This window comes from Durio zibethinus, chromosome 18, assembly GCF_047325235.1.
Source record: "Durio zibethinus cultivar Kanyao isolate XHJ-2024 chromosome 18, ASM4732523v1, whole genome shotgun sequence".
Classification (NCBI taxonomy): domain Eukaryota; kingdom Viridiplantae; phylum Streptophyta; class Magnoliopsida; order Malvales; family Malvaceae; genus Durio; species Durio zibethinus.
This window is the reverse complement of record NC_143179.1, coordinates 22,768,906-22,792,818: the sequence shown is the minus strand read 5'-3', so window position 1 is coordinate 22,792,818 and position 23,913 is coordinate 22,768,906. Positions and strand designations below refer to the sequence as shown.

The following is a 23,913-nucleotide window of genomic DNA, read 5'->3' as shown; positions in this document are numbered from 1 at the left end:
AATATATCAGTGATTATAAGTTACTCAAATTTTATATGAATAAAATTTAAATTCGATTCGATTATTGTTGAGTCAAGCTAGAGTTTAAGTAACTTGATTTATCGAACGATTTAAATTTGAGTATCATAATATCCGATTTGAGTAACTTACAAGTAAAGATTTTATATTTTAATATATTTTAATTAAAAAATTATTATTTTATCTTGATATATATATTTATCGATTCAAGTTTGAGTTCGAATTTTAATATAAATAATTTAAGTTTGAAGTCATGTATAAAAGTCGAGTTTTTTTTATTCAATAAACAAATATAATCAAACGAGTTTGAGTAATTTAATTTTTATTTTGAGTTAAATTTAAACTTTAAAATTAATTTAATCAAATTCAAATTAAATTTCGAACAAGGAGTGATATCAACTTTTTTTTGCTCGGTTACGCCCTATCCGTCAGCCCTTTCGGGTCCAAATCTCATAAACTGCGAAGTCCAATGGACTAGCGATAGCCTCAAATTTTATGGGCCTTGGGCCACATGTAATAAATCTTCAAACCTTGAAGTCTCCGAAACAAAATCAAACTCCTCGACAAGACAACCAACTGGTCAAACACCTCACTCTGTGAAAGAAAAAGAACATGAAATTCTAAAAATTGTTAAAGATCTTTCACTCGGATTTACAAGCTCTGGAGCCAAACTTCGGAAATATCCCTTTGGTAGAAAAAGGCGAAGAAAAGATGAGACGGTCGAGGCTTATCCTAACGGTTTTTGGCGTAGTTGTGGTGTTGCTGCTGGTTAGAAATGCTCTAAGGCTAGATAAAGCCAACAATTCAGCTTCAGGCTTTGTCCAAAACGCCATCTTCTCCAACAAGATAGTTATTTTCTCCAAATCCTATTGCCCGTATGTCATTTTCTCTATCTCTTTGACATTTTCAGTTTTATTTAAACTCTTTAATGTTCATAATTAAGAATCAGGATATCATAGTTATGTATTACTCCGTATAATCAATCTTATGCCACTTTTAACCCCATTTTCTACCTGGGTTTTTCTTCAAAAGTGGAATTGAAACTTCAATTATTGGGCTTTTGTTATTAGATAATATGATGGGTTGGTCCAAATTCTTTTCTTTTGTCTTGTTCTTAGGTATTGTTTTCGTGCCAAGCGCATTTTCAGTGAGCTAAATGAGAAACCTTATGTTGTAGAGCTTGATCTTCGAGGTATCTATTCTTTATCTGCTTCTGCTATGTGGGTTTTTTTTTTTTTTTTGGTATGATTATGTTCAAAAAGAGCTTTTGTAAAGGGAGCTTTGACTTGTTGAATTTTTGTTTTAGATGATGGAGGTCAAATCCAGTATGTCCTTCTGGATTTGGTAGGTCGAAACACTGTGCCTCAAGTGTTTGTGAATGGCAAGCATATTGGAGGCTCCGATGGTTAGTTACTTAGGCTTTCATAATATTGGTTTTCCTTTGTATTATATATATATATATATATATATATATATAATTTGACTTCATTTTTCTTATTTATTTGTGACTACTTCTTAGATCTCAAGGATGCAGTCCATAATGGTACATTGCAAAGGCTTCTAGCTGCAAGTTAATGAACTGTTAGAAAGATGGAAATACAATCATTTGATCTGACTCGTGAATCGATGATGCTGCCTAAGGATTAGAGAATCGTTGCTGGGTTGTGAATTAAGTAAGTTCACAGCAAGATTTTATTAGGTGCTCTGTGATAATGGCACATCTTGTTGATGTTAGTCTTATTTCTCTTCATCCTTATGGAAGATTATGGTTTAGGTCTTAAATTCATTTTAGATATAGTTTTGAGGAGGGACAATGACAATGACTTGGTTTAGTTTTCACATAATCTATACTTCTGCTTCTGGATCCTTTTGGCTGTTTTATCTTTTCTCCTTATGGTTCTGAAACAAGTGAATTTTAGGTAGTTTACACTCGTAAGATTTCTATTTCCTGAAAAACTAAAATATGTCAACATGATTTTCCATGTAATTTTCTGGGAAAATTATTTAACTTTTCATTTGCAGACGAGGAATCTGACCAGTGTGGTCCTTTTCTGTTGTTAGCATTGATATGTATATATGATATATAAGAAAAAGTCACCAAAAAACGGAGACCTGAGTTTTTTTCATACACGTTTCGTGTCAAAATTGATCACCAGGAAAAGGTTATAGTCTATAATTTGCTCATCACAGACTCCGCCCCATCAATTTGTTGGATTTCTGATGACATGGAGATGCTTTCCTACTCATAAGATTGTCCAAAACCGTCTGATTCTGATATTTATGTGTGCATGTATGTTTAGCGAGACAAGCTTCCAATGAAGGACAACATAGCTCTGTTTTAAGTGCAAAATAAAAAAGATAATGCTCTCTGTTATGATTGGATTTTTGCTACACAATTCAAAGTGTTTAAAGTTACAGTTCTTCTCTATGATCATGTACATTCTTCATTGTTTTACATCCAAGAAACAACAATGGCAGAAGAACTAATTTCTTCTGAAAGTTGGTGGATATCACTAGTTCTCAAAAAATTCTCCATAAGAAGGATCAATTACCATTCTTTCTGGGTTAGGAAGAAGCTTGATGTGTTATTGGCCACCAATAACCTTTCTGAGCTCTGAGTATTCCTTCTTCATCTTTGTAGAAAGTTAAATGAACCTCCCAGTGCAGAGACTTCAACAAGTTCTCGACTTCCCCAATAGCATTTGATTCATCACGAACAATCAATTTTTCTCCTGGTCTGACTTCTATATCCACCTTTGCCATCACGGGTTCAAGTGTGCACGTGTGTATGCCAAACAAAATAAAAGGAAGATGAAGGGAAATCATACTATAAAATTTACCTCTTTTTCAACTAGGAGAAAAGATGATCAGCGTGCAGGAGATCGTATCATCCAGGGTATGTGCTAAAGGACTGGCACCATTCATGGTATATTCCAAACAGACCACGTTCATAGATTTTTGCAAGTGTATCTGGAGAATCAAAATTCACCACATTTAACACCGACACTTTAATTTCCTTTAAAGCTGCTGCAAACCATCATGTATCCAAGATTTAACATTAGACCAACTGATTCCCAATCCGCTAATATACAGCTTGCTCACCACTCGTGCTCATAGTCTTTCACAAAATCTTGAGGAGCTGGTTTTCTGTAAATCCCCATCTGGGATCTGTTCAACCAGTAAGGAGCTTTGCGCAGCCGACCAGGCCAATCTGCTAGCCATCGAGCCCCTCTTTCAGCCCGATTTACTGGCACGCGGTGCATGCATGCCTGCAGGGGTACATGCCTGAAATAAAACAAGCATGAATCCATTTATCACTGAATGTGAAGCATTTCAGTGCACTATTCAATCAGACCTTCATTGTATCTGAAAAAACTTTAGCTATAGCAGTATTATTTTGCTTAATAGATAGCTTCTTGAGATGTAGTTAAACCTTGAACTGTGACAGATTAATGGTGCATAACATCAACAGTATGTGAAAAAACCTACAAAACAGCATTAGCATTATCACTTTTTTTACACATTGGAGGACTATTATCCTGGCTTTTGTCATAGCATTCATTTGAAGTAGGTTTACGGAAGACGGCAGCAGCAATGGAATTCAATTTGTCCTTTTTGAAGGTCACAAGCTACCAACACATGGATTCTGTCAGGGACGAAATCGCTGCAAAATCAACTACATGTGAGCTGAATGTATACTTGAAACTCTGTTTGAATTGAATGAATTTTACGTGTTCTACCCTTCCATATTTCCACATCCTCTTGAACCTTTCTGATTGTTATGATCTTTCACCTGCCCTTTCACCTGAGCCAGACCACAGCAAACAAGTTACAACCCCGTCAAAGATCATAACAATCAGAAAGGTTCAATCTTACCTTATCTCTGCTTTGTCGCCAGGAGATGGGCTTTTTATATCCCGCCAGATGTGGGACCAAACACATCGGTCCTGCCTCAGGGCAATGCCTCCCCCGATGCTCGAAGTGATTGGTACCATGTAATTTCTTCAATGCTTTCTCGTTGTCCATACATGGTATATAATCAGGACCAGCAGTGACGTTACATAACTGCCACGTGTAACAATAGATGCTCATTTTATCGTTTGATTCGTCCTACCGTCTCTCCTTCTCCTTCTCTGATTGAGTCTTCAGCGTCTTCCAGGACTTCTTCGACTCGCTGGACTCTTTCGGAATAGAACTTCCTAATGACTCTTCCGAGTTTGAGTTACTCGAGTTCTCTTCTTTTGGGGAGTCCTGTTGTTGCTGAGTTTCCTGATTCTGAGCTTCACTTTGGGTGTCTTTCTCTGTTGTCTGCTGGTTCATTGATGCCTTTAGTAACGAATATCTCTGTTTGTCCTTGGTTTCATCGCTAAAAGTGGTGTTTGCAATCCCTTGCATTTGTAACTCTTGTCGCTTTTGATTTTGTTGGTTGTTTGCCGTTTGTTCATCTTGTACTTCCTTTATGTCATTATTTGATTTCTCTTGATCATCTTCCTTTGTTTCCCTGTTTGTTGTTTCTTGCGTTAATTTCTTCATTCTTTTCAACGTCTTGTTTTTGCTTATCGTCACGTTGCTGTTGATCATCAGATTCTTGATTCTGCCACTCCTTGGATTTCTCATTTCCATGTTACTGTTCCACACTTTGACATTGATCTTCTTCTGAATCCTGGTTGTTGTTTTCCTCTTGGTTCTTGTTGGTTTCTTCATTTCTCATCTGCTTATTTTGTGGTTACAAAGATTACAGTAGTTATAGTCGATGCATATGAAACTGACGACGAACGATTACTACTACGACCGGAAACAAAGAGAAGAGAATGCTTTAGGAGGAGAGTTTTTGATATTATAGTTTTGGCAGAAATGAGATCAAAAAACAAGGAAAAGATTAAGCTTTGTTTGTGGAGAAGATGTAAGAGAGAAGAAACTTTCCAAGTTGGAATGTCTCAAGATCCGAAAGAGTTAAAAGGGTGTTCATTGGAAACTTGTTTCCCATTCCTGATGGCCCAGATGACATACCCATGTTGGCCTTGGAAGCATGGAGGCTAAAAGGGGGATAAAGGCATTTTTTCTTATGGGCCAAGCAAAACCCAATTCCAAATGAAAATATCAGAGCCTCGCAAGAGCCACTTATTTCCAGGTTTAATTTAGTGGGTTAAGTTTGTTCAGCAAGGTGAATGTGGTAGCCCAAGCTTCCTCTCACACAATAAAAATAGCAATGGTCAGTGAGTCCACTTTCTGTCTGATTTTTTTGATGAATGAGAACAGTTATCAATTGATCTTCTGCAAAGATATCCTGCAAAATCTTTCGATGTGACATGCTACGAAGATGAGATTTTTATATTAAAATTGGAATTCAATCTCTTTTTTTATTGGGCGGGTTTCAGGGGGACAAACTGAAGGCATATCCATTAAGCCATTAAGTTTTGTCAGCTCCGAACATGGACCCGAATGCAGGGCAATTTTGGACCCCATTTTTTTGAGTTTAGACAAGTTGGAAGATGAAAGGCAAAGACAGGAGCTTAGAAGCAAAAGGAGTCTAAGATTTTTGGTCCCGAGAACAGGCAACAGGATGATATTTAAAATGTCTGTCGTTTCCAAGACCCACAGGAAGATTTTGAGGCAAAAGTGTCAGTGGAAAATTTTTAAAGCTTTTTACAGTTTTTATTCCAAACCTGTTCTCTTGTCACGCCATACGCTCTATTGAAACCATAGTTTAGAGACAAAAGTTGGGGACCCTAAAGCCAAGATGATCGGATTGGATGCATCCACTTTGGATCAGTAAGTTTCGGAAAATCTAAAACCAATCACGTTTTTCCGATGGTATCTAAAGCCTGTTGATTCAAATGGGGAACCAGGTTCTCATTAAGAGGTACGGCAACAAAATATAACCACATAAAATTTTATACTATACTTTATGTCTGTACTACTAACTTTTCTTAATAACTTGATGAACTAGTTTATTGAAATGTGACCGCAACAGGTCACAATTCTAGTTTAGATTTCAGTCCTACAAATCTTAATTTTCTGACAGGCAGTTTTGTCACTCAATTTCATAGTCAAGGCTAAAAGGATTGAAAGCTTAAAACTTAGCCCTTCCATGGAGGATCAGGGTAAAGCTTGAATTCTTGACAAGCCAATTATTTATTGACCTGCAATTTCTAACTCAAAAAATTTTCTTATGCTTCCATTAAAGAGAAAATTCTGCTTAAAAGTATATATATATATATATATATATTTTATATTCAAAGCTATCAAGATTTAACTCATAATTAGTGAAATTAAGATTTTAATATTTTAGCGAGAACATGTTTTAGATCATTGCCAAGTAACTTAACTCATTGGGAAAATCTTGCACTCAAAACCAAAATAAAATTTATATGAGATTTATGTCATGTAAGTTGGTATAGATCATAGGAATAATTTGTTGTCAACTAAATGAAAAATACGTGGTGAATTTATGAAGAGATGGTACAGGACAAGAGAACTGATTGAAAACGTGGCTATATTCGCTGCTCAAAACAAAAATATTTTCAGCCTAGTATATATATGTATAATTTCTACAACAGGCAACTTTGAATGAATATAACTTTTCACCAATTTGCAGCATAACGTCAGCAAAGAAGACTGTCCCCAACCAATCCAGAGGCTCAGCAAAGACTGCTTCGACTGCACTCTCACAAGCATTACAGGGCCTTTTTGTTCCAACAAGTTGAGCAAGCAAAGCTTTTGGAGCAGAGCTGAGACACACTAACAGTAAAGCCAGTTTGGGACCACACCAAATTTATACCCACAAATCCAAATTAACTATATTGTTGTTCCTGCAGAAGATTTATCTCTCTGCACACTGGCCACTGCCCACTGGCCACACCCTAGGTACTACGTACGCAGCAGATATGGACACGTCCCTACACTGCCTTAATGCCATAAATCCCAGTAGTCGTAAATGACTTTTAGCTGTCCTTTTGCTTTCAATTCAAGCAAAACTGTTTGATGTGCTTAATCATTGATGTTCTTAATTTCTTTTGTTTATATTTACTCTATTTTCTTTCAGACAACTCCCAACTATAAACTGCCAACGGCTTTTTCACTACTATTGAATCATGGCTCTCAGTTCTATGCTTGCTATTCTGATGTCTGTGGACGGTTGCCGAAGCAAAGTGGATGTCGGGACACGGCTGAAGTCGGGTCAGGCACAACGGGAACTTGGGGCTTGGAAAAAATAGCAACAAAAAGGATGGAGCTCGTTGTTGGCCATGGCTTAGCCAAATGTATGGTGCTCGGAAGGACGTCAAAGCTCACAAAATCTTGAGTTGAGTAACCTCTACCTCTCCACTCGTTTTTCATGCATGTTTTAGTGCAGATTATAGTTCTAGGCTGGTCATGTGATCTAGGGTTCGACAATAATTAAGAATATAAAAATAAAAATTGGGTTTGCGATAGTGAATGCGCTGTATATATCTGCAGAAAAAGAGAATTTAGTTATTCCCATATTCTTTCTTTCAGAGCATTGCTGACAGTTACGAATTCCGTAACCAAAAAAGAATGTTGATGGAGAATCCACCCGAGTTGAGAGCTGAGAGTCACCTACACAAGTGGCGCAAGAAAGACAGATATTACTCTTGTTTTGTGTCTCTCAAACATGAGAATCCGAGAAAAAGCGAGTTTTCTGAGCAAGGAGATATGGGGAACAGTCACAAATGCTCGAATACTCACAGGTAAAGTAGCATCAATACTTTTTTGCATTGGGAAAGGTACATGATTTTCACAACATAATTTTCTGTTTAGCCTTCATTTGTTAAGTCTTTTCAGGGAAAGATGTGATAGAACATGTGTTACTTTAGTTCAATTCCGTTTTGAATTGACACAGAAAATGAGATCAAATGGAAGATATAACCATTCAATCAAAATCTTATAGCTATAATTAGCAAGCATGTCTAAACAAAGTTTGCTCTAATTGGTCAACCGTACCAAGAATATTCTAGTTTTGTGGATTGCACCAGCTGAATTGAAGGAATGTTGGCTTCGACAGAAGAAGCAATAGCAGGAAAAACAAATAGTAACAAAACTTAAAAAGCTTCACACTAAGATCACCCCTTAGATCCAAAGGATTTTAAGAAGTATGCTCTGATGAAAAAATTTTTATGCCACAGAGAATCAAAGACTACCTGCCTTTGAAAATATTAAGATTTAAAGCATTTCTTCGATAGGCTACTATTGCAACATTCAAATATCAACTAAGTCACCAAAAAAGAAGAAGATTCATGTTATGGAATGTGGTTTTGATTTGACACTGAGAATCATGAAAAGTGGTGATATAAATGTAGTTCCCTTCAACCTTAGAGAGGAAAACCATTATATGAAAAAGAATTCTGTTTATTCCTAATCTCAAAAGAGAGACATTTCCAATTCATCTTTTAGTATTTATTTCTCTTATAAACACAAATGAAAAAGATGACATGATTGAATTCTTTCTTGATAATATTTTAATGTTGTAGCCCCCTTGTTCCCTCTGTTATATACAGTATATTAAATTTAGTCCCTTCATGACCCTAAAGCTAAAAGATGAGATAGTGGTCACTCAAAAGCCATTTATTGGGCTTGCATGCTACCTAGACAACTAATACCGCCAAATTCCTGCTAATTACAAGAACTTCACGTGTAGTATGACTATTCATGTCAATACAAAATGCATATTTGAAAACAATTGTATATTGATGCGTTAAAAGCATACATACACAATATACATATAACTAAAATTTTTCCAGCAACATCGATGCTATCAAGCATACTGTTAAATCATGTCACAATGCAAAAGTCTTGGAACTGAACTGCTCAGATCAACTAAATGAGTTCTTTATCATTAAAAATAGTGAGTCTGTATGTTATACAGGCATAGCCAATAACTAGATTGAGGAAAAAAAAAAGACCAGTACAACTTCTTAAAACAATATGATACCAAATATCTTATCCCTATCAATAGTAAATGTTCTTATAAGTAATGGGATTTGTCAGAGTATTTCCAAGTAGAGTTTTCTTTAGATTCGCTATTGACCCAATTTTTTGCACCCCTCAAGCATATACATGGATAAAAACATAAAGTCATCAGGGAATAGAAAGAAACAGTACTTCCTAGTAAATGCCATACTTTAGGAAAATGTTGATCTAAAATAATGTTTTGAGCACTTCGTATTGGATTGAATTTTTATGCATGTTTCAATCTTAATCTTTAAATATTTGTCCCTAACTAAATGAATTTATTCAAATTTAAAACAATGTGCCTGAGATTCAAATAGAAACTTAAGTTCTTTTATCAGTGTCAACTAAAACTAAATATCCACGAGCAGAAGCCTGGTTTTTCCATCTATATTTCATGCAATGACATACATAATACTTGCAAATGCACCTGACTTAAAAGCTAAAATTCCTAAATGTGAAAGAACAATGTAATTTTTCCAATTTTAAACGCCACAATTGTATAGCTCGATAATTCGATCCTATGCTTCAGTTTTATTTATATTTTTTATGCTAGCTAGCTCTTAATTCAACTTTATATTATGTTCAGAAAATCCACTCCTGACTTATAAAAAACACTGAAATAAAGTAGTTGTCGGAGAAAATATTTCACCTCTAACAAATTAGAGATATGATCAACATAAACATGTTTAGCATAGGCTAGTACCAAGATCAAATTAATAGATGAGCATGATGAATGAATCTGATTGAACAATTTCCAATTTCATAACACTATACTTGTTTTTTCTAGTTTCAACTAAATTTCGGTTTATGTGAGATTGTACAAGGGTGAGTTAGCCAATTATGTTTTTTTTAATGCTGACTTGTTTTGGAGGTGAGCAACCTCTCTTCATTGAAGGTCCTAATCAAAGGTCAATTTTGTTTTTCCTACTTTATCAAAAAAAAATAATGTAATAATTGCTACTGTTATTATCATTATTGATTTTAAAAAGTTAAACACTTTTAGCTGGGAATCAAATCAAGAAGACATGGTACTCTTGCTGAGCATACTTAGACCGCTAGCAACAATAGTATTACAATAAAATAAAAACTGAAACCGAACAAAATCCTTCTATTGATTTAATTCTGTAGTTAACTAATATTTGATGCAAGCAGCTTTTTTTTTGAGTTATTAAACACCCTAGTCTTTGTCCTAACAACTACTAAGATCCTAACCATGGCAGTTTTAGGCAGCAGTATGATTGTTTGATGTGCTTAGAGTGGAATTCTCTGTAGGTAGAAAGCAAGCATATATATTTTGTGGGTTTCCCTTATTAAAAAACTGAGCAATTTATGTCAAGAAGTCTCCACCACACTATATATTTGTTATAAGAAAACAATTACCATAAAAAGGGGAAAAGCAAGGTTTAGCAGCTTCTGCTTTATAAATGAATTGTAATTAAGTTAAAACTATAGTTAAGACTTAAACTTCTAGTTTATTTCTAGTTTATGTCAACTGTAACATGATCTGTTGATAAAATGTTAGACTTCTAATTACTATTAACAAGATATATTCAAATACCGATAGCTTCAAATATATATATATATATATATTAAGTTTTATGGTTTTAATCCAAATTAGTTAGAATATAGTAATAGTTAAAGGGTGCATTCTGTCAGACCTTGAGTAATTTCTAATTAGTGACGAAACAAAGAGAGTAGTAGATAGCAGCTGGCATTATGTTGTAGCATTAATTGAAACATGCTATATAAACATCTCCTACAAAGCATGTAAGAACAAAAAAAAAAAAAACCTTGCCAAAAAAGACAAATAAATATATGTCTATATTTTTTCTTTTTCTCTCATAGGGAAATGAGAAGAAAACAGTATAGGCCCGAAGAAAAGGTTGCTAGATTAAGGATTAGCTTCTCAATTTTTCTATTTAGTTTAATCATATTTCCAATTTTCCTGACCTTCCATTAGAAACAAACAGTCTTACTAATAAGAATGATGCAGAGATTGAATAATCATTGTAACGTATGCAAGCACCTATTTTTATGGTTCGTTGCAGGAAAGCATTAAACAAAGAGCAGATGATAAGAAATATTTCCCATTTTATCAACAAATTAAGTGACATCCATGCTATGCATGTCTATTCTGATGAATAAAATGGTAATGATAATGACATATGAAAATCTATAGAGAGAGAGAGAGGATTTTTATGTATCAACTTTTGAACTTGAATGCTAGCTATGCTTCTCTCATTCATGCATGGCAGGAACGGCCATACTCTGATAGGAAAAAAGATGTGATCATTGTAGTTTGTCCATCCAAAGAAGAAACCAATATTCGTCCCCCTTTTGAAACCGGCAAACATACGGGTAAACAGGGAAAAAGCAGGCTTCCCCCAAGTTGAAAACCAACCAGAAAGCGTAAAGGAAATTTGGGAATTCAACCAAAAAATAGAACCCCACACTCTCGCAAACATAACAATACTATAGTGTAGAGTAATAAATATTTCTCTAACAAAGAAACACTCACTCGCCTACGCTACATGCTGTGCACATTTCGTACAAAAACAGCTTCATTCAACAGAGAATATATATGTAGAAGTTGAAGAAGAAGAAGAATTTAGATTGATGGTTTGAAACAAAGCATTCAAATTTGCACACAAAAAAAAATTCCCCACATTTGCCTCTCTCTATCTGTTAATTTTCTTTAAACCATTTTAACAACTCCCTACTTCAATGGTGGGTATCAAATGTTGTAGTACTTCATTATCATCAAATGACAAGAAGGTTGACAAGATTAGAGAAACAAAGCTAGAAACAAGGAAAAAAGAAGAGACGTAGGTGTGTTTTCAAGATCTTGGATTTGGGAAAAACTGCGTACCAGCCATGAATCTGTTGAGTGGAGTTGCAAATAGAGAGGAAGGGTCTAAAAATGCGGCGGTTGATGAAGAAGAAGCAGCTGTTGCAGTACCGCCACTGGCGTTAGCTTCAATGGTAGCCATGTCGGTGGTGGCGGCGATGGGGCCGGCGGCGATAAGATCAAGTGGTTGAACCCCACCAGAAGAACTCTCACCAGCTGCTACTGCCATGTTGTAGCCACTTTCAGGGCCTTGATCGTAAAGAATTCCCTTGAAAACATGCCCTCCAATGTTCAGAGCCGTCTGGTAAGCGTACTGATCGTCAGCATCTTCAATGCTACTCACTCTCACGCACCGGAACATCGCTTGAGAGTTCACTTCCGCCGGAAAGTTCCCCAGTTCTAACCCTAAAACATAAAAACAACAACAACTATGAAATCGCAATCCTTTATTAGATTGGATAAGTGAAAAAAAAATGGGTTTTGTTTTTTTGGTAACCTTGATTAGCATTGAAATGAAGAAATTGGGACAAGGGACAGAAATGCAAGCAAAGTCAGCAAAACATGGTTATACAGGAATATCAACACGGGGGAGACAGAGAGAAAAAGGGCAAAAAAATAGTTTCTTCCCTTCCAAAACACTCGTCAGGACTACTAAATAACAGTATTTGTAAAAAGAAATGATGAAAAGAGAAGCTGATGGGCGGTTTACAATGGAGGTCGATTTCGTTACACGCAATTGATATATGCGCTTTCTTTAACTTTTTTCATTTATATTTTATTTATTTTCATTTTTTTTTTCCTGGACACAAAGTTTCTTATCTCTTTCTAGAAAAAATTTCTTACAAAGAAGAGTCATCTTTGAGACTGCGAGTGTTTCACTGAGAACATATAGTATAAAGTATATAATTATTAAAAGAAAAACAAAGTCAAATAAAAAAAAACTGTACCTGACGCGGTTGTGGGTAAACGAGTGCAGGCAAGAGAAGAAGAGGTTGGATTCTCTCGCTGTCTTTTGGGATTCTCTCCACGAACCTGAAGTTGCTGTTGCTGTTGTTGCTGCAAAGCAACAAGTTGTTGTTGCCTTTCACGGCGCTTGGAAGCAGGAACCCAAGTACTTCTAACATGGGTTTGACAATCAAATCCTCGGCTCTTACAACAAGTTCTACACCGCATGTGAATGCAATCTTTTTTAGCTTGATTGCCACAATCTTGGCAACTCATGCCTCCTCCTCCTCCACCACTATTTCTCATCAACATGAAAGCCGATCTCGAGGAAGAATCATCAGAGAAGTTGATTGAGCTCCTGCTAGGTCCAAGTCCAACACCTAACCCAGCTGCCGATGAATAAAGGTCTTGCTGTTGTTGGTCATGCGGGTTGTTGCTGCTGCTGCTGTTGTGGTGTTGGAAAAGTTGTTGTTGTTGTTGCCATAGTTCCAAACCCTTGTAAGAAATGTCATCATTTTTGTACCAAAACCAGCTCTCAGGTGGGATTTCTGTTGGTGGATTATTTTGTTGATCGTCTTGGCTGTTGCTTCCTCTTCCTCCTAGTGAGAAAAACCCAGCCATTTTTCCTCCTTTAAACCTCTCCCAGACCTCAATCGTAACTGACAATCCATATCAGAAACTCCGTCTCTCTTGTTTATTTAGAACCCAATTTTTTTCAAATGGGTACTCTTTTCAATTCCTTTCAATCCTATGCTGCTATGAGCTATCTAACAATCTTAAACCCATAAAAAAAAATAACAAATAACAAAACAAGAACTGAAAGTGAGTAGCTATTGTTGATTAGGTATTTTTGTGTTGTTATTTTTGCTCGTTTGCTGCCCCTAATTGGAAGAAAAAGCTGGTTTGGATTAAGAAAAGAGGACACACGTCAGTTCTGTTGGAGGAAAGGGCTCCAATTAACTTGTATAATCTCTCTTCACTCTTCTTTCCTTTCCTTGGCAATTACGTTTTGCTGCTGCAGCTAGGTAATTACTTGTTTATCTTGTTATTGCAAAAGGCATTTAAGACACAACACGAGAATTACAGCTCTCTTTTTCTGCCAACGCCGCCATGCCTTTCTTCCCTCTTTTCTGCTAACCCAATTTAAGTCTTACCATAACCCATCTCTCTTTCTCTGATTTCTTGCAGGTTAACGAAGCTGCCTTCTCTTTCTTCTCTATCTGATGAACAAACCAAAACCCATAAAGCGAAAAGAAATAAAAATTAGTTTCAAGTAAATAAACAGATGATCTCTTTCTCTTTCACTTTCATTTCACTATAAACTGTTCCCTTCGTTGCCTAGGGGATGTCATCTCAAAATCCAAAGATCAACCGCTTTCTGCCATCCTCCTCATTCTCATCGAACGGTCAAACCATCGCCACGTGTCTTCCCACCAGCCTTTTCCCGTAAAAGTCGCTACTTTTCTTTTTTTTTTTCAATTAACAAAAATACTTACCCTTCTTGTATTCTCTCAGCTTTTGCTTAAATTATTATTATTACGTGCATAAATTGCAGCTGTAAAGCAAATTCCCGTCCACTGTTTTTCGGACATCTGTCTGACTAAGGGCATATTCGTAAATTATCATTTTTATTTTGAAAAATCATATTATTTTTATAATTTATATTGGACATACCGTAAGTTAATCGATAAATATTTGATTAATGAGATAAATTAAATAATAATATATTATTAATGAATAAATTTTTAAAAAATTAAATTTTTATATATTTATTTGAAAAATTAATATTTATTTTTTAATAAAATAATATTATTTGATTTATTAATAATATAAAAAATTTATACATTAATAATATATTAAATAAACATTTTTTAATATTAAAAATATTAATTAAATTTGAGATTAGTTTATTAAGATCGAGAGATTTGAGCTGTGAAAAAGATGGCAGTCAGTGTTTTATCCAATTCCTAAAAAAATTAATCATGTCAGTCGGGTGTAAAATTTTGGTGCTTGATTACAGGTAACACAGCGCCACCCTGCTTTTTCCTTTTCATTTTACCTTTTTACTTAAATTTATCGCATTCATTAGTAATAAAATTTTTTAAATTTAATTATCAAGATCCGTAAAATTATTCATATTCTTATAAAATATTTAAAAAATTAAAAAAATAAAAATATATCATAGATTTTTAATTTACTCGTAAACTTAAAAAATTACATTATCAATGTATTAAAAATAAACTTTTTTTTGTAAAAATTAAATACTAATTAATCACAGTTTTTTTGAAATTAATGGGCACCCCTTTTAATTTTCCTAAATGATGTGCATTTGCTATTTGCTAGGTAGGGAGCGGGGGGAGGGGGTTGACTAAAACTGTTGAGGGCATATATGTAATTTAAAAAAGTTGTGCTATAATACTTATTATTATAATAATGATAATATTAATAAAAAAATAATTAAAATTTTAAATTTAAAAAAAAAGTGGAATAATATGTCTAATATGGTTAAGGAACCGGCGCATGAGGCCACTAGACAGGATTTATGTCCGTACAATTTTGTTTTTTCTAAAATGAGGAGCATTACTTACTATAAATGAAAATAAATCCAAAAATAATAATAATTTTGGTGGGACTTTATTATTAGGGCGTGGTGGCCACTGGCAATTATTTTGGGGCAAAAGATAATTTATCCACGTCATCAGTGGGATCCATGTCAATTCTGATGTGGAATATCCTAAATGCTTGAACACATACCCATTTTTTATTAAAAAAATATTCTTTTAAGGATTTTGTTAACTAGTGTCTTATTAATTCTTTTTAAAGTTAATTTAAGAACATTTTTTAAAGTTATCATTTTAAATAAATTATAATTTTAATGTATTAAAATTCAACAAATTAACTATTAATTATTACATTTAATATAAAAATATTATTATAAATAATAATTTAACTAAATTTAAAATGTGTCTTAAAGATACTCCTTAGTAAATTTTATTTTTTTAATCTTAATACTTTATTATTAAGATGAATTAGTAACAATAAAGTATTATGATTAAAAAAAAGAAGTAAAAAAGAATTATAAACATAAATTAACTTCCTTTTTTTGGTGAAAAAATAATGGAACAAAGACTTTGTTCCAACTTTCATTTTGTTAGGATCTTATATTTAATCATCAGTATTTAAATTTAAATTTTTTATTATCAAGATAAATAAATTAATCGATTAAATTATTTTATTATTGACAACGATTTTAAAATCTGTTATTATCGAGAGGAATGTATTAGAAGATTGAATCAATCCATTACTTGGTAGTTGGTAAAGATAAAACCTCGATCCAAAGCAATTAATTAATGCTCATTTACGGCTTAATGAAGAGTTTCCAAGCGCATGCAATGTGTAAATGACAGAAGTGTCAATATTAAATGTGCATGGGAAGACGATGGTGACCTTGCCGGCAGCTCGCTAAGCTAATCGATTCAAATTCAAAAGGCCATGTCATGACCATGGCTGAAGATCATGTCACATTAGTCTGTTTCATGTACATGAACTTTGGTTTATTACCTCAAACTGATTCACATCCTCAGACTGAAATTTTTGAAGCTTGCATGCATGGTTCATCTGTCACATTGGAGATTGGCCCATGTTTCCCCTTTTTCAAGTTTATTTTCAAAACCATATTTGTCCCATCAGCTAGCCCTGCATTAATTGAATATGCTTCTTTTGTTTCACTATGTTATAAACTAGTATTTGAAAGAGGGTCTCTGCTTGAAAAATGAAGGGGGTACCATGCTTTGGGAGAACAGGGCGAACCCTATTTGCCATTGTTTTTGGCCAATTGTAAACCATTTACCGGTAATAATAAAGCAAAATTTGACAAGAAAGATCAAGGCTCAACTACTGTTGTAGTGCCTGCCAAATTGGCCAATGTCAAAAGCATGGATCATCAAATTACCAAAAAAAAAAAAAAAAAGACCCTATTTTTAAATGATAAGGAAACTCCAAGCTTATGCTGTCCTTGTCAACTTTTCACAATTACAGCTAGCTAAAGGGTTTGTAAATTTTAAAACTAAGAACCCAATTAAGGGTAATAAATTATTTTAAATATCAAGAAGATTTAATTAATCTGTTAATTATGTGAAAAATAGTCAAGGCATTTCCCACATGAAATGATGATTGGTATGAGTATCAATTAGGCATATTTTTCTTATTTATAACGTGATTCGAACTTTCTTTTTAAATAGAATTACGTATACATTTATTATTAAATTAAATGTTTAATTATTTGTTTCTTTTCTAATGGCAAAGTTTAAGCATTTGAAACATAGGAAACCGAGGTTGAATGTAAAAAAAAAAAAAAGATTTGGATAATGGATCTAACGATATCTTTTAAAAATTTTGCTTTAAAGGAACAATGAACTCTACTTTCACATAAAATAAAAAGTAGTAAAAAAAAAAAGTTTAATACGTACATTCATATAATACACACATTTCATAGACTCGTATAAAATACAAATTATCAAAATTTTAATACTTTTCTCTTAATTTCTCATAATAAAGTATAAATATATAAATGCATCATTTGAGTGAAATACTTTAATCAATGTGGAACCGTCTAATAAAAAAAAGTAGCTGGATTCGTTAACTTTTATATTAAGTAATTAATCGAGGTTATTTTCAAACAAAAAAGATCATTAATTAAATAACATTAAATGAGATGCTTAAAGTCAACATGATACATAGCTTTAATTTCCTTGTTTTCCATTAATTCAAGGCAAATTCATCTGGTATGAAGAACTTTAGAGCTGATATGATATAATCCATGAAGGTGTTTTCCATTGTTTTTGCAATTCCCTTTCCATAAAACCTTACAAATTTCCTTTCGGATTCAGTTGACTTAACTTCAATCATATGTAAAGATGGAAAAAAAATTATTTGAAGCTTTATAAGTGGAGTTTGTAAAGCTTTTTATTAAAAATGAGTAAATAAAAATTAAAATCAAAAATCAAAATCGATAAATTAAAAGATCTCATCACATAAATCAAACGTGTAAACTTAAAAAAGAATTAATAAATTTTGATATGTTTATTAAATAAATATTTTTAGCAAAAATATTGATAAAATTTTTATCATTAAATAAATATCAATCAAATTTGAATTATAAATAATATTTTTAATAATTTTTTTACATATTATTGATATTTACATTAAATTTTATCAATTTATGAATTTTTTATCAAAGTTTTTATTTATTTATTTTTAATAAGAAACTTTATAAACTCTACTTATATAATTTCATGTAAGTATTATCCTGTAAAGATAGCATTTTAATTAGTTTGAAGTTTGATTAGAATAAACTTTCCACTTGCATAAAAATCCAAGTTGAATTAAAGAGGAAATTAAGTGACAAGAGGTAGGGGACTTTAGGGATAAAGTTTTTGGCATGTTATAAAGTTGAAAATGCTTATAAAAATTAAGGTGATATTTATAAAAATATTATAATAATTAATATTTTTATTTTTTAATTTGACAAGAAAAACATTAAAAATGAATTTTTTAAAATAAAAATTTAATTAATCTTACAAGTTATGAACATGCCTCTTAATAAACACAAAACTGTCAGGCAATGGCATGCATGAAAATTTAAATTTAAAACTAAATTTAATTGATTCATATATTTTAAAAGATGATAAAAGATTTTCAATTCAAATCATAATATTTATATTTTTTATTATTAAACTGTAACTTTTTTTCATAAAAAAGTAATTTGATATTATTAGCTTAATTTATATTTTTAATTGAATATATAGCATCGTTTATTTCAATAAAGAACCGGCAGGCACTGGCATGCAAGAAAATTTTGTTGTGCAAGATTGCAGCAATGTCAACGAATGCACTGAAATACAAAAGCAGGAAAGCAAACCAACGAAGGAAACAATTCTTTTATTTTCTTGGCAGCAGCAGCAACTAGCAGCGGTGAGATTTAAACAAATTCAATTTATTTATAATTTGAAAAAAAAATAAAGAAATTGTTTTTTACACAAGAAAGACATCTGACAGGACTTGGGGTGCAGCAAAAACCTGAGAAGATGAAGCTTCGCTTCCCCTGGCAGCCACAGCCACGCGGCTTTAAGCAGCTAAGATGTAATAATAATGTTAAAAGGGATGAATTGAGAAGATTTTATTTTTATTTTTACTTTTTTTTTAAGTTTTCAGGTTCGGGCGAGGGAAAAAAAAAGAGAGTGAGAGAAAGAGAAGTGAATGATTGTGCGAGTCCCAATAATTGTGTATCTCTCTCTCTCTCTCGTGTCTGTCATTCTCGAGCCCTGTGTTTGCTCCCATGGTTGACTCCTTAGCTTACTTTATAGTATTTTCACAGTCTGAGAGAGAAACTTTTGTAGTACTGGTAACAGTCCTATATTATTATTCATTTCTGATACAAACATAGATAAGAAAAAGAAAGAAAAAAGGGTTGCCAGAGACAAAGTAAAAGATAATAATGCTGTAAACCAAAGAAAACGCGTTAGATTTTATCTCGATCCATCTGCCCATAATGGCCATGGCTGAAGAGTTTTTTTGTTTTTTGTTTAATATGGCAGCATGCAGCAGGGAGCGGAAAGGGTTTTAATATTACATTGTGAGAGAACGAAGGGAAATAGGGCAACCCGAAGAAAAAGAAAAAGCTACAAATCCCAAAGTTAACTAACTCTTTCGGTCACTTCTCACAAGCAAAAGATTGCAATTCGTCCTGCTTTTGCTTTTACAATGGCTTCTCTTTTTTTTTTTTTATACTGTTAGTATAATTCTTTGTTATGTTATTGTATATCAGGCGTGGGATTCCTATATTTGGTAAACTCACATGGTAGGGCTAAATGTCCCATCTTAACAGGGTGGGGAAAAATGGGTATTGGCCTTTGGGAAAAATCACTACAGGTGACCTAAACGGCTAAACTTATTTGGTGAAAGGGTTGGGTTAAATGATGCTGCTGCAATATAAAAGGTTAAGGATGATAACAAATCGAATTAGGATAAGATTTTATTTATTTTGAATTTGATTTGATTTTATATTTAATTTAATTTGATAATTTTTTATTTTTTATATTCGAATTTAATTTTATATTATATAAATTTATATTCGACTTAAATTATTAAATATTTTTAATATAAATATAAATTTATATAATTAAATAAATAATTTTAAAAATAATTATATATATCAAATTAAATTTATTTAAAACTCAATTTTAATTTTTTATTATTATTATTATTTGTTTAGGGAAGAGGCATGGAGTCACTGTCAAAGGGGGCAATAAATGGGGGGGAGGGGAATTCATGGGAACAGGCATGGGATACAAGTGGAAGTCAAAAATATTCACAAAAGATTTGGTTGCCTCTTTAGCTATAGCCAAAGCCAAAACAAAACCCCAAGTTTACATTCCCTTTAATTCCAATTTTTTTCCAGGGCGTGCAGGGAGTTGTTTTTGTGCCTGGATTCTCTTTTATGATAATGACAGATCATCTGCAAGTTCTGCAAGTTCTTGACTCTCAATCTCATTTCTTGCACTGTGGATCAGGGTCCCACCATTCCTCGTTTTATCTTGAAATTTTTTCTCTTGTGGGTCCACCTTCCCTTAGGGTTTGGTCCCATGTTCTTGTTCATAGTCACCCACACTTTCTCAACTAGAATCCCCAATTTATTCAACCATAACCAAAAATATAATTTAAAATCTCCCTGTTCAACCATTACTCCCCAGTTAGTCTATTCTTTTGTAAAGGAAAATTTCAATTTGCTTCATCTCTAGTTCTGTGCTTGAGGACTGCTATCAATTTTCAGTCATATGATAGTCACGTACTTAAAGTTTGTTTTTCATTATTTTTTGAATTCGAAATTTAATTTAATTTATGTAATTATTTTTAATAATTGATATTTAGTACATTAAAAATTTAAATTTTAATATTTATAACTTTTTATTCTCAAATTATGATTTTATTTTTTCGTAAAAGAAATTTGAAGCTTTGCTTTATTCATTATTACAATAATTAAAAATTTTAATAATTGCCAAAGCAAGAATATCACGTCTAATTCTTCATTATCCCTGGCCCATTGATAAATGTATGAATTTGTTACTCAATCAAGATTGAATGATATGAAAAAAACAAAAAATCTTAGAAATGCACTAATAAAATGAACAGAAACAATTGACATTGTGATTCATTTTCAAGAAACTTTTAAACAAAGAAAAAAAAAAGAGAAATGTTGTTAATTCATTTTGGTATATATAAGTCCCCACTCTACTAGCTATCAGGCCCAAAAGATGAATTTGGACCACCATCTTTCACTTTTTTCTGTGTCTAATTTACTTAACAACCCTACAATGATTTAGAACAATTGATTCAATTAGTTAGGTTCATTTTTTTCAACGAAAAAATTTTAGATTCGAATCTTATGATCATTTGTTGAAATCATTTTAAATGTATGATTTATAATCACTTATCTTAAATTATTAGGTAAAATATATTTTATTATAATCTGAGAGATTAAATAATATATTTACTTCTAAAATTTTTTGATCAAAAAAATGGTATGTAAAGAGATAATGCGGATAGGTCTGAATACGCCTACATCAAAAATTGCATGCATTATATAATGGTTAGGTCTGAAGCAGAAATGATTGACAAAACAGACTTGAAATCCAAAACAAGAGAAAATTTTTTTATTATATAAATAAGTCGCAGTTTAAGAATAAAAAAAATTATAAATATTAAAAATTAAATTTATTCGATATCATATCTTATGAATAATTATATAAATTAATTAAATTCAAATTCAACTAACATTTGCAAAACTTTTAATTGTAAATTCTTTTTGGGCAAATTATTTTTAATTTTTTCTGCCTCCACCAAATTTGTTATCCCTTTTAAAGCTTTGAAGTAGGTAGTACTGATTAAATAATGGCTACTCAAAGAAGCTAACCAGCAAGCCTGCAACTAACCTAACGGCCAATGAAAGATTTTGCATGCGGTTGCCATTTGGAAGAAGCAGTTCTATTTCTTTGCTTTGCAAATTCACGGTGCTATGGCTTGGTTAGCCTTTGACTCAACCCAAAATTATTAATACCATATCAGATACCATTTCAATTTTTTTAAAAATATAATATATATTGGTATCAATTATCTCAATATATTATTTTAAATTTTTTGATTTAATATAAATATGCATAAGCTTGTACATTATAGTATTATTAATAATCTACAAAATAAATATGTAATATATTCAAAAACCAAATAAATAAGTTTAAAAGCATAAAAAATAATATCATAAAATTTTTATGATATTTTTAAATATTTAATATGATTATATAATATTTAAATAAGTATCTTTTTATATAAATATTAAAATAAAAACAAAGAGATTAAAAAAATTAATCAAAGCTTTATAATTGTTAAACTTATAAAAGGAGTATAATTACTTTCTTGAAAAAAATTGAAATACTTATAAACTTAAGTTTGAAAAAATAAAATTATAAATTATAAATTTTGGTTTGAAAAAATTAAAATAAAAAATAAAGAAACTCAACTTTTAAAGATTATTTTATGAATTAATTTTATTTTTATTAAGTTGAAAATAGTTAAATAAGAAAAGATAATTTAAAAATTATAAAATATACTTTACATTTACATGCCATACTATTATATCGAAATTCATTGAAATAGATCAAAACTAATAAAAACAATTGGTATTACTTAATATCAAATCTGATACAAAAAAATAATTTATAAGTGTATTATATTTTAATATAATTAAAACATATCGACCTATACAATTGATACTAAAACAAAATTAATAACTACACTTTGACCACTACATTTGCTTTAACAAACAAATTGAGTTGCCCTTAAAATACAAGACAATAGTTTAATATTATATTTGATCAAGAAAATCAAAGTTCCCATACCTAAAAGACATCTTAGAATTTGGGTTCCTTCTAATTAATTTTAACTTGTAAGAGGGTCAAGTATCCCTTTTTTTTTTTTTGTCCCTTTCAGATGTAGAAACTCTATGTAAGATGCATATATGAATTATATTTATATATATATATATATATATAATGAGTTAGTATTTGATATGTTATCAACGTAAAATTTTAATTACACAAACGAAATTAAAAAAGTGATAGCTATTTTTTAGGTGTATTTAAAAAAGTAAAAAATTAATTAAAAAAATTAGGTATGTATTATCTTTTTTACTTCACTTGGGTAAATCAAATTCTAACTTATATATAATTACATATGATATGGATATGTCAATTGAATTTGAATACTGTGCACAATGCGTACCCAAAAGATTTTCATTGCTTCTCTGAGACTTTTGGACACATTTTATAAATATTTTTTATGATAACGAATTTACAAATGATATATGATTTTTATTATTTTATTTCATTTAATAAAATAAATCAATTTTTTATATAACAAAATAAATCTATATTTTATGTTAAATAGATAAAAAAACATTTAAGTTGTTTAATATGTTAAATAAATAAAAAAATAAAATAATTTACATGATAAATAAATACATTAATAATTTACAAGTTACATAAATAAATAATTTATTTATTCGAAAACAACATATATAAAAGTTAAAATATAAACAATATAAATAATAAAAAATTTTAAAATTGAAATAAGGATCTAGATAATGTCTCCTTTGAATATGTATTTTCAATCTGAGTTATTTTGTTTTGTTGTCTAATGATTTTTTTCAACCTTCATAAGGATATATAGTTTATATCATTTTTATTTTTATTTAACATGTTTTATTTATTTATTTATTTAATGGTTTAACATGTAAATTATTTATTCATTTAACATGTTATTTGTTTTCATAAATTACATGTCATTTGTTTTTCACATGATATTAACTAATAATATAACTAAGAGAAATACATGATATTAACTAAGATGTATTTTTTATTTATTTAACGTATAATTTATTTGTATATTTATTTAATAATTTCACATGTAAATTATTTATTCATTTAACATGTAATTTATTTTCGTAATTTACATGTCACTTGTTATTCACATGATATTAACTAATAATATAACTAAGAGAAATATATTAAAAGAAGTTA

The 23,913-nt window shown here is 31.4% G+C and overlaps 2 protein-coding genes and 1 pseudogene across 4 annotated transcripts; 1 reads left to right on the top strand and 2 right to left on the bottom strand.

Moving 5' to 3' along the window:
* The first annotated feature begins 570 nt into the window (after positions 1-570).
* LOC111300080 (Glutaredoxin family protein) lies at positions 571-1,884 on the top strand. The gene is made up of 4 exons (XM_022895695.2): positions 571-893; positions 1,137-1,210; positions 1,325-1,423; positions 1,538-1,884. The coding sequence occupies exons 1-4, from the start codon at positions 730-732 to the stop codon at positions 1,591-1,593; spliced, it is 393 nt and encodes a 130-aa protein (XP_022751430.1). The 5' UTR covers positions 571-729; the 3' UTR covers positions 1,594-1,884.
* A 1,501-nt stretch (positions 1,885-3,385) lies between these two features.
* On the bottom strand, positions 3,386-6,055 carry LOC111300078 (uncharacterized; annotated as a pseudogene). Its single transcript, XR_016330085.1, has 2 exons — positions 3,895-6,055; positions 3,386-3,823 (listed from the first exon to the last, which is right to left on the bottom strand). The product of XR_016330085.1 is annotated as an uncharacterized LOC111300078 (transcript).
* A 391-nt stretch (positions 6,056-6,446) lies between these two features.
* On the bottom strand, positions 6,447-14,334 carry LOC111300075 (protein SHORT INTERNODES-like). 2 transcript variants are annotated; one of them, XM_022895694.2, is made up of 3 exons: positions 12,784-14,334; positions 11,858-12,241; positions 6,447-7,596 (listed from the first exon to the last, which is right to left on the bottom strand). In XM_022895694.2, exons 1-3 carry the CDS (start codon positions 13,400-13,402, stop codon positions 7,400-7,402), a joined length of 1,200 nt encoding a protein of 399 aa, XP_022751429.1. In that variant the 5' UTR covers positions 13,403-14,334; the 3' UTR covers positions 6,447-7,399. The 2 variants fall into 2 exon arrangements, with proteins under 2 accessions (XP_022751429.1, XP_089604133.1); XM_089748007.1 differs by lacking the exon at positions 6,447-7,596 and having other exon boundaries at positions 11,574-12,241; positions 12,784-14,299.
* Between the last annotated feature and the right edge of the window lie 9,579 nt (positions 14,335-23,913).

Coding starts and splice junctions, on each gene's coding strand:
- LOC111300080 (XM_022895695.2), top strand. CDS start 730: ATGAGACGGTCGAGGCTTATCCTAACGGTTTTTGGCGTAGTTGTGGTG. Junction 894..1,136: donor TTCTCCAAATCCTATTGCCC/GTATGTCATTTT, acceptor TCTTGTTCTTAG/GTATTGTTTTCGTGCCAAGC. Junction 1,424..1,537: donor GCATATTGGAGGCTCCGATG/GTTAGTTACTTA, acceptor ACTACTTCTTAG/ATCTCAAGGATGCAGTCCAT.
- LOC111300075 (XM_022895694.2), bottom strand. CDS start 13,402: ATGGCTGGGTTTTTCTCACTAGGAGGAAGAGGAAGCAACAGCCAAGAC. Junction 12,242..12,783: donor TTTACCCACAACCGCGTCAG/GTACAGTTTTTT, acceptor TTTATGTTTTAG/GGTTAGAACTGGGGAACTTT. Junction 7,597..11,857: donor ACTCAACAGATTCATGGCTG/GTACGCAGTTTT, acceptor CCACTTGTGTAG/GTGACTCTCAGCTCTCAACT.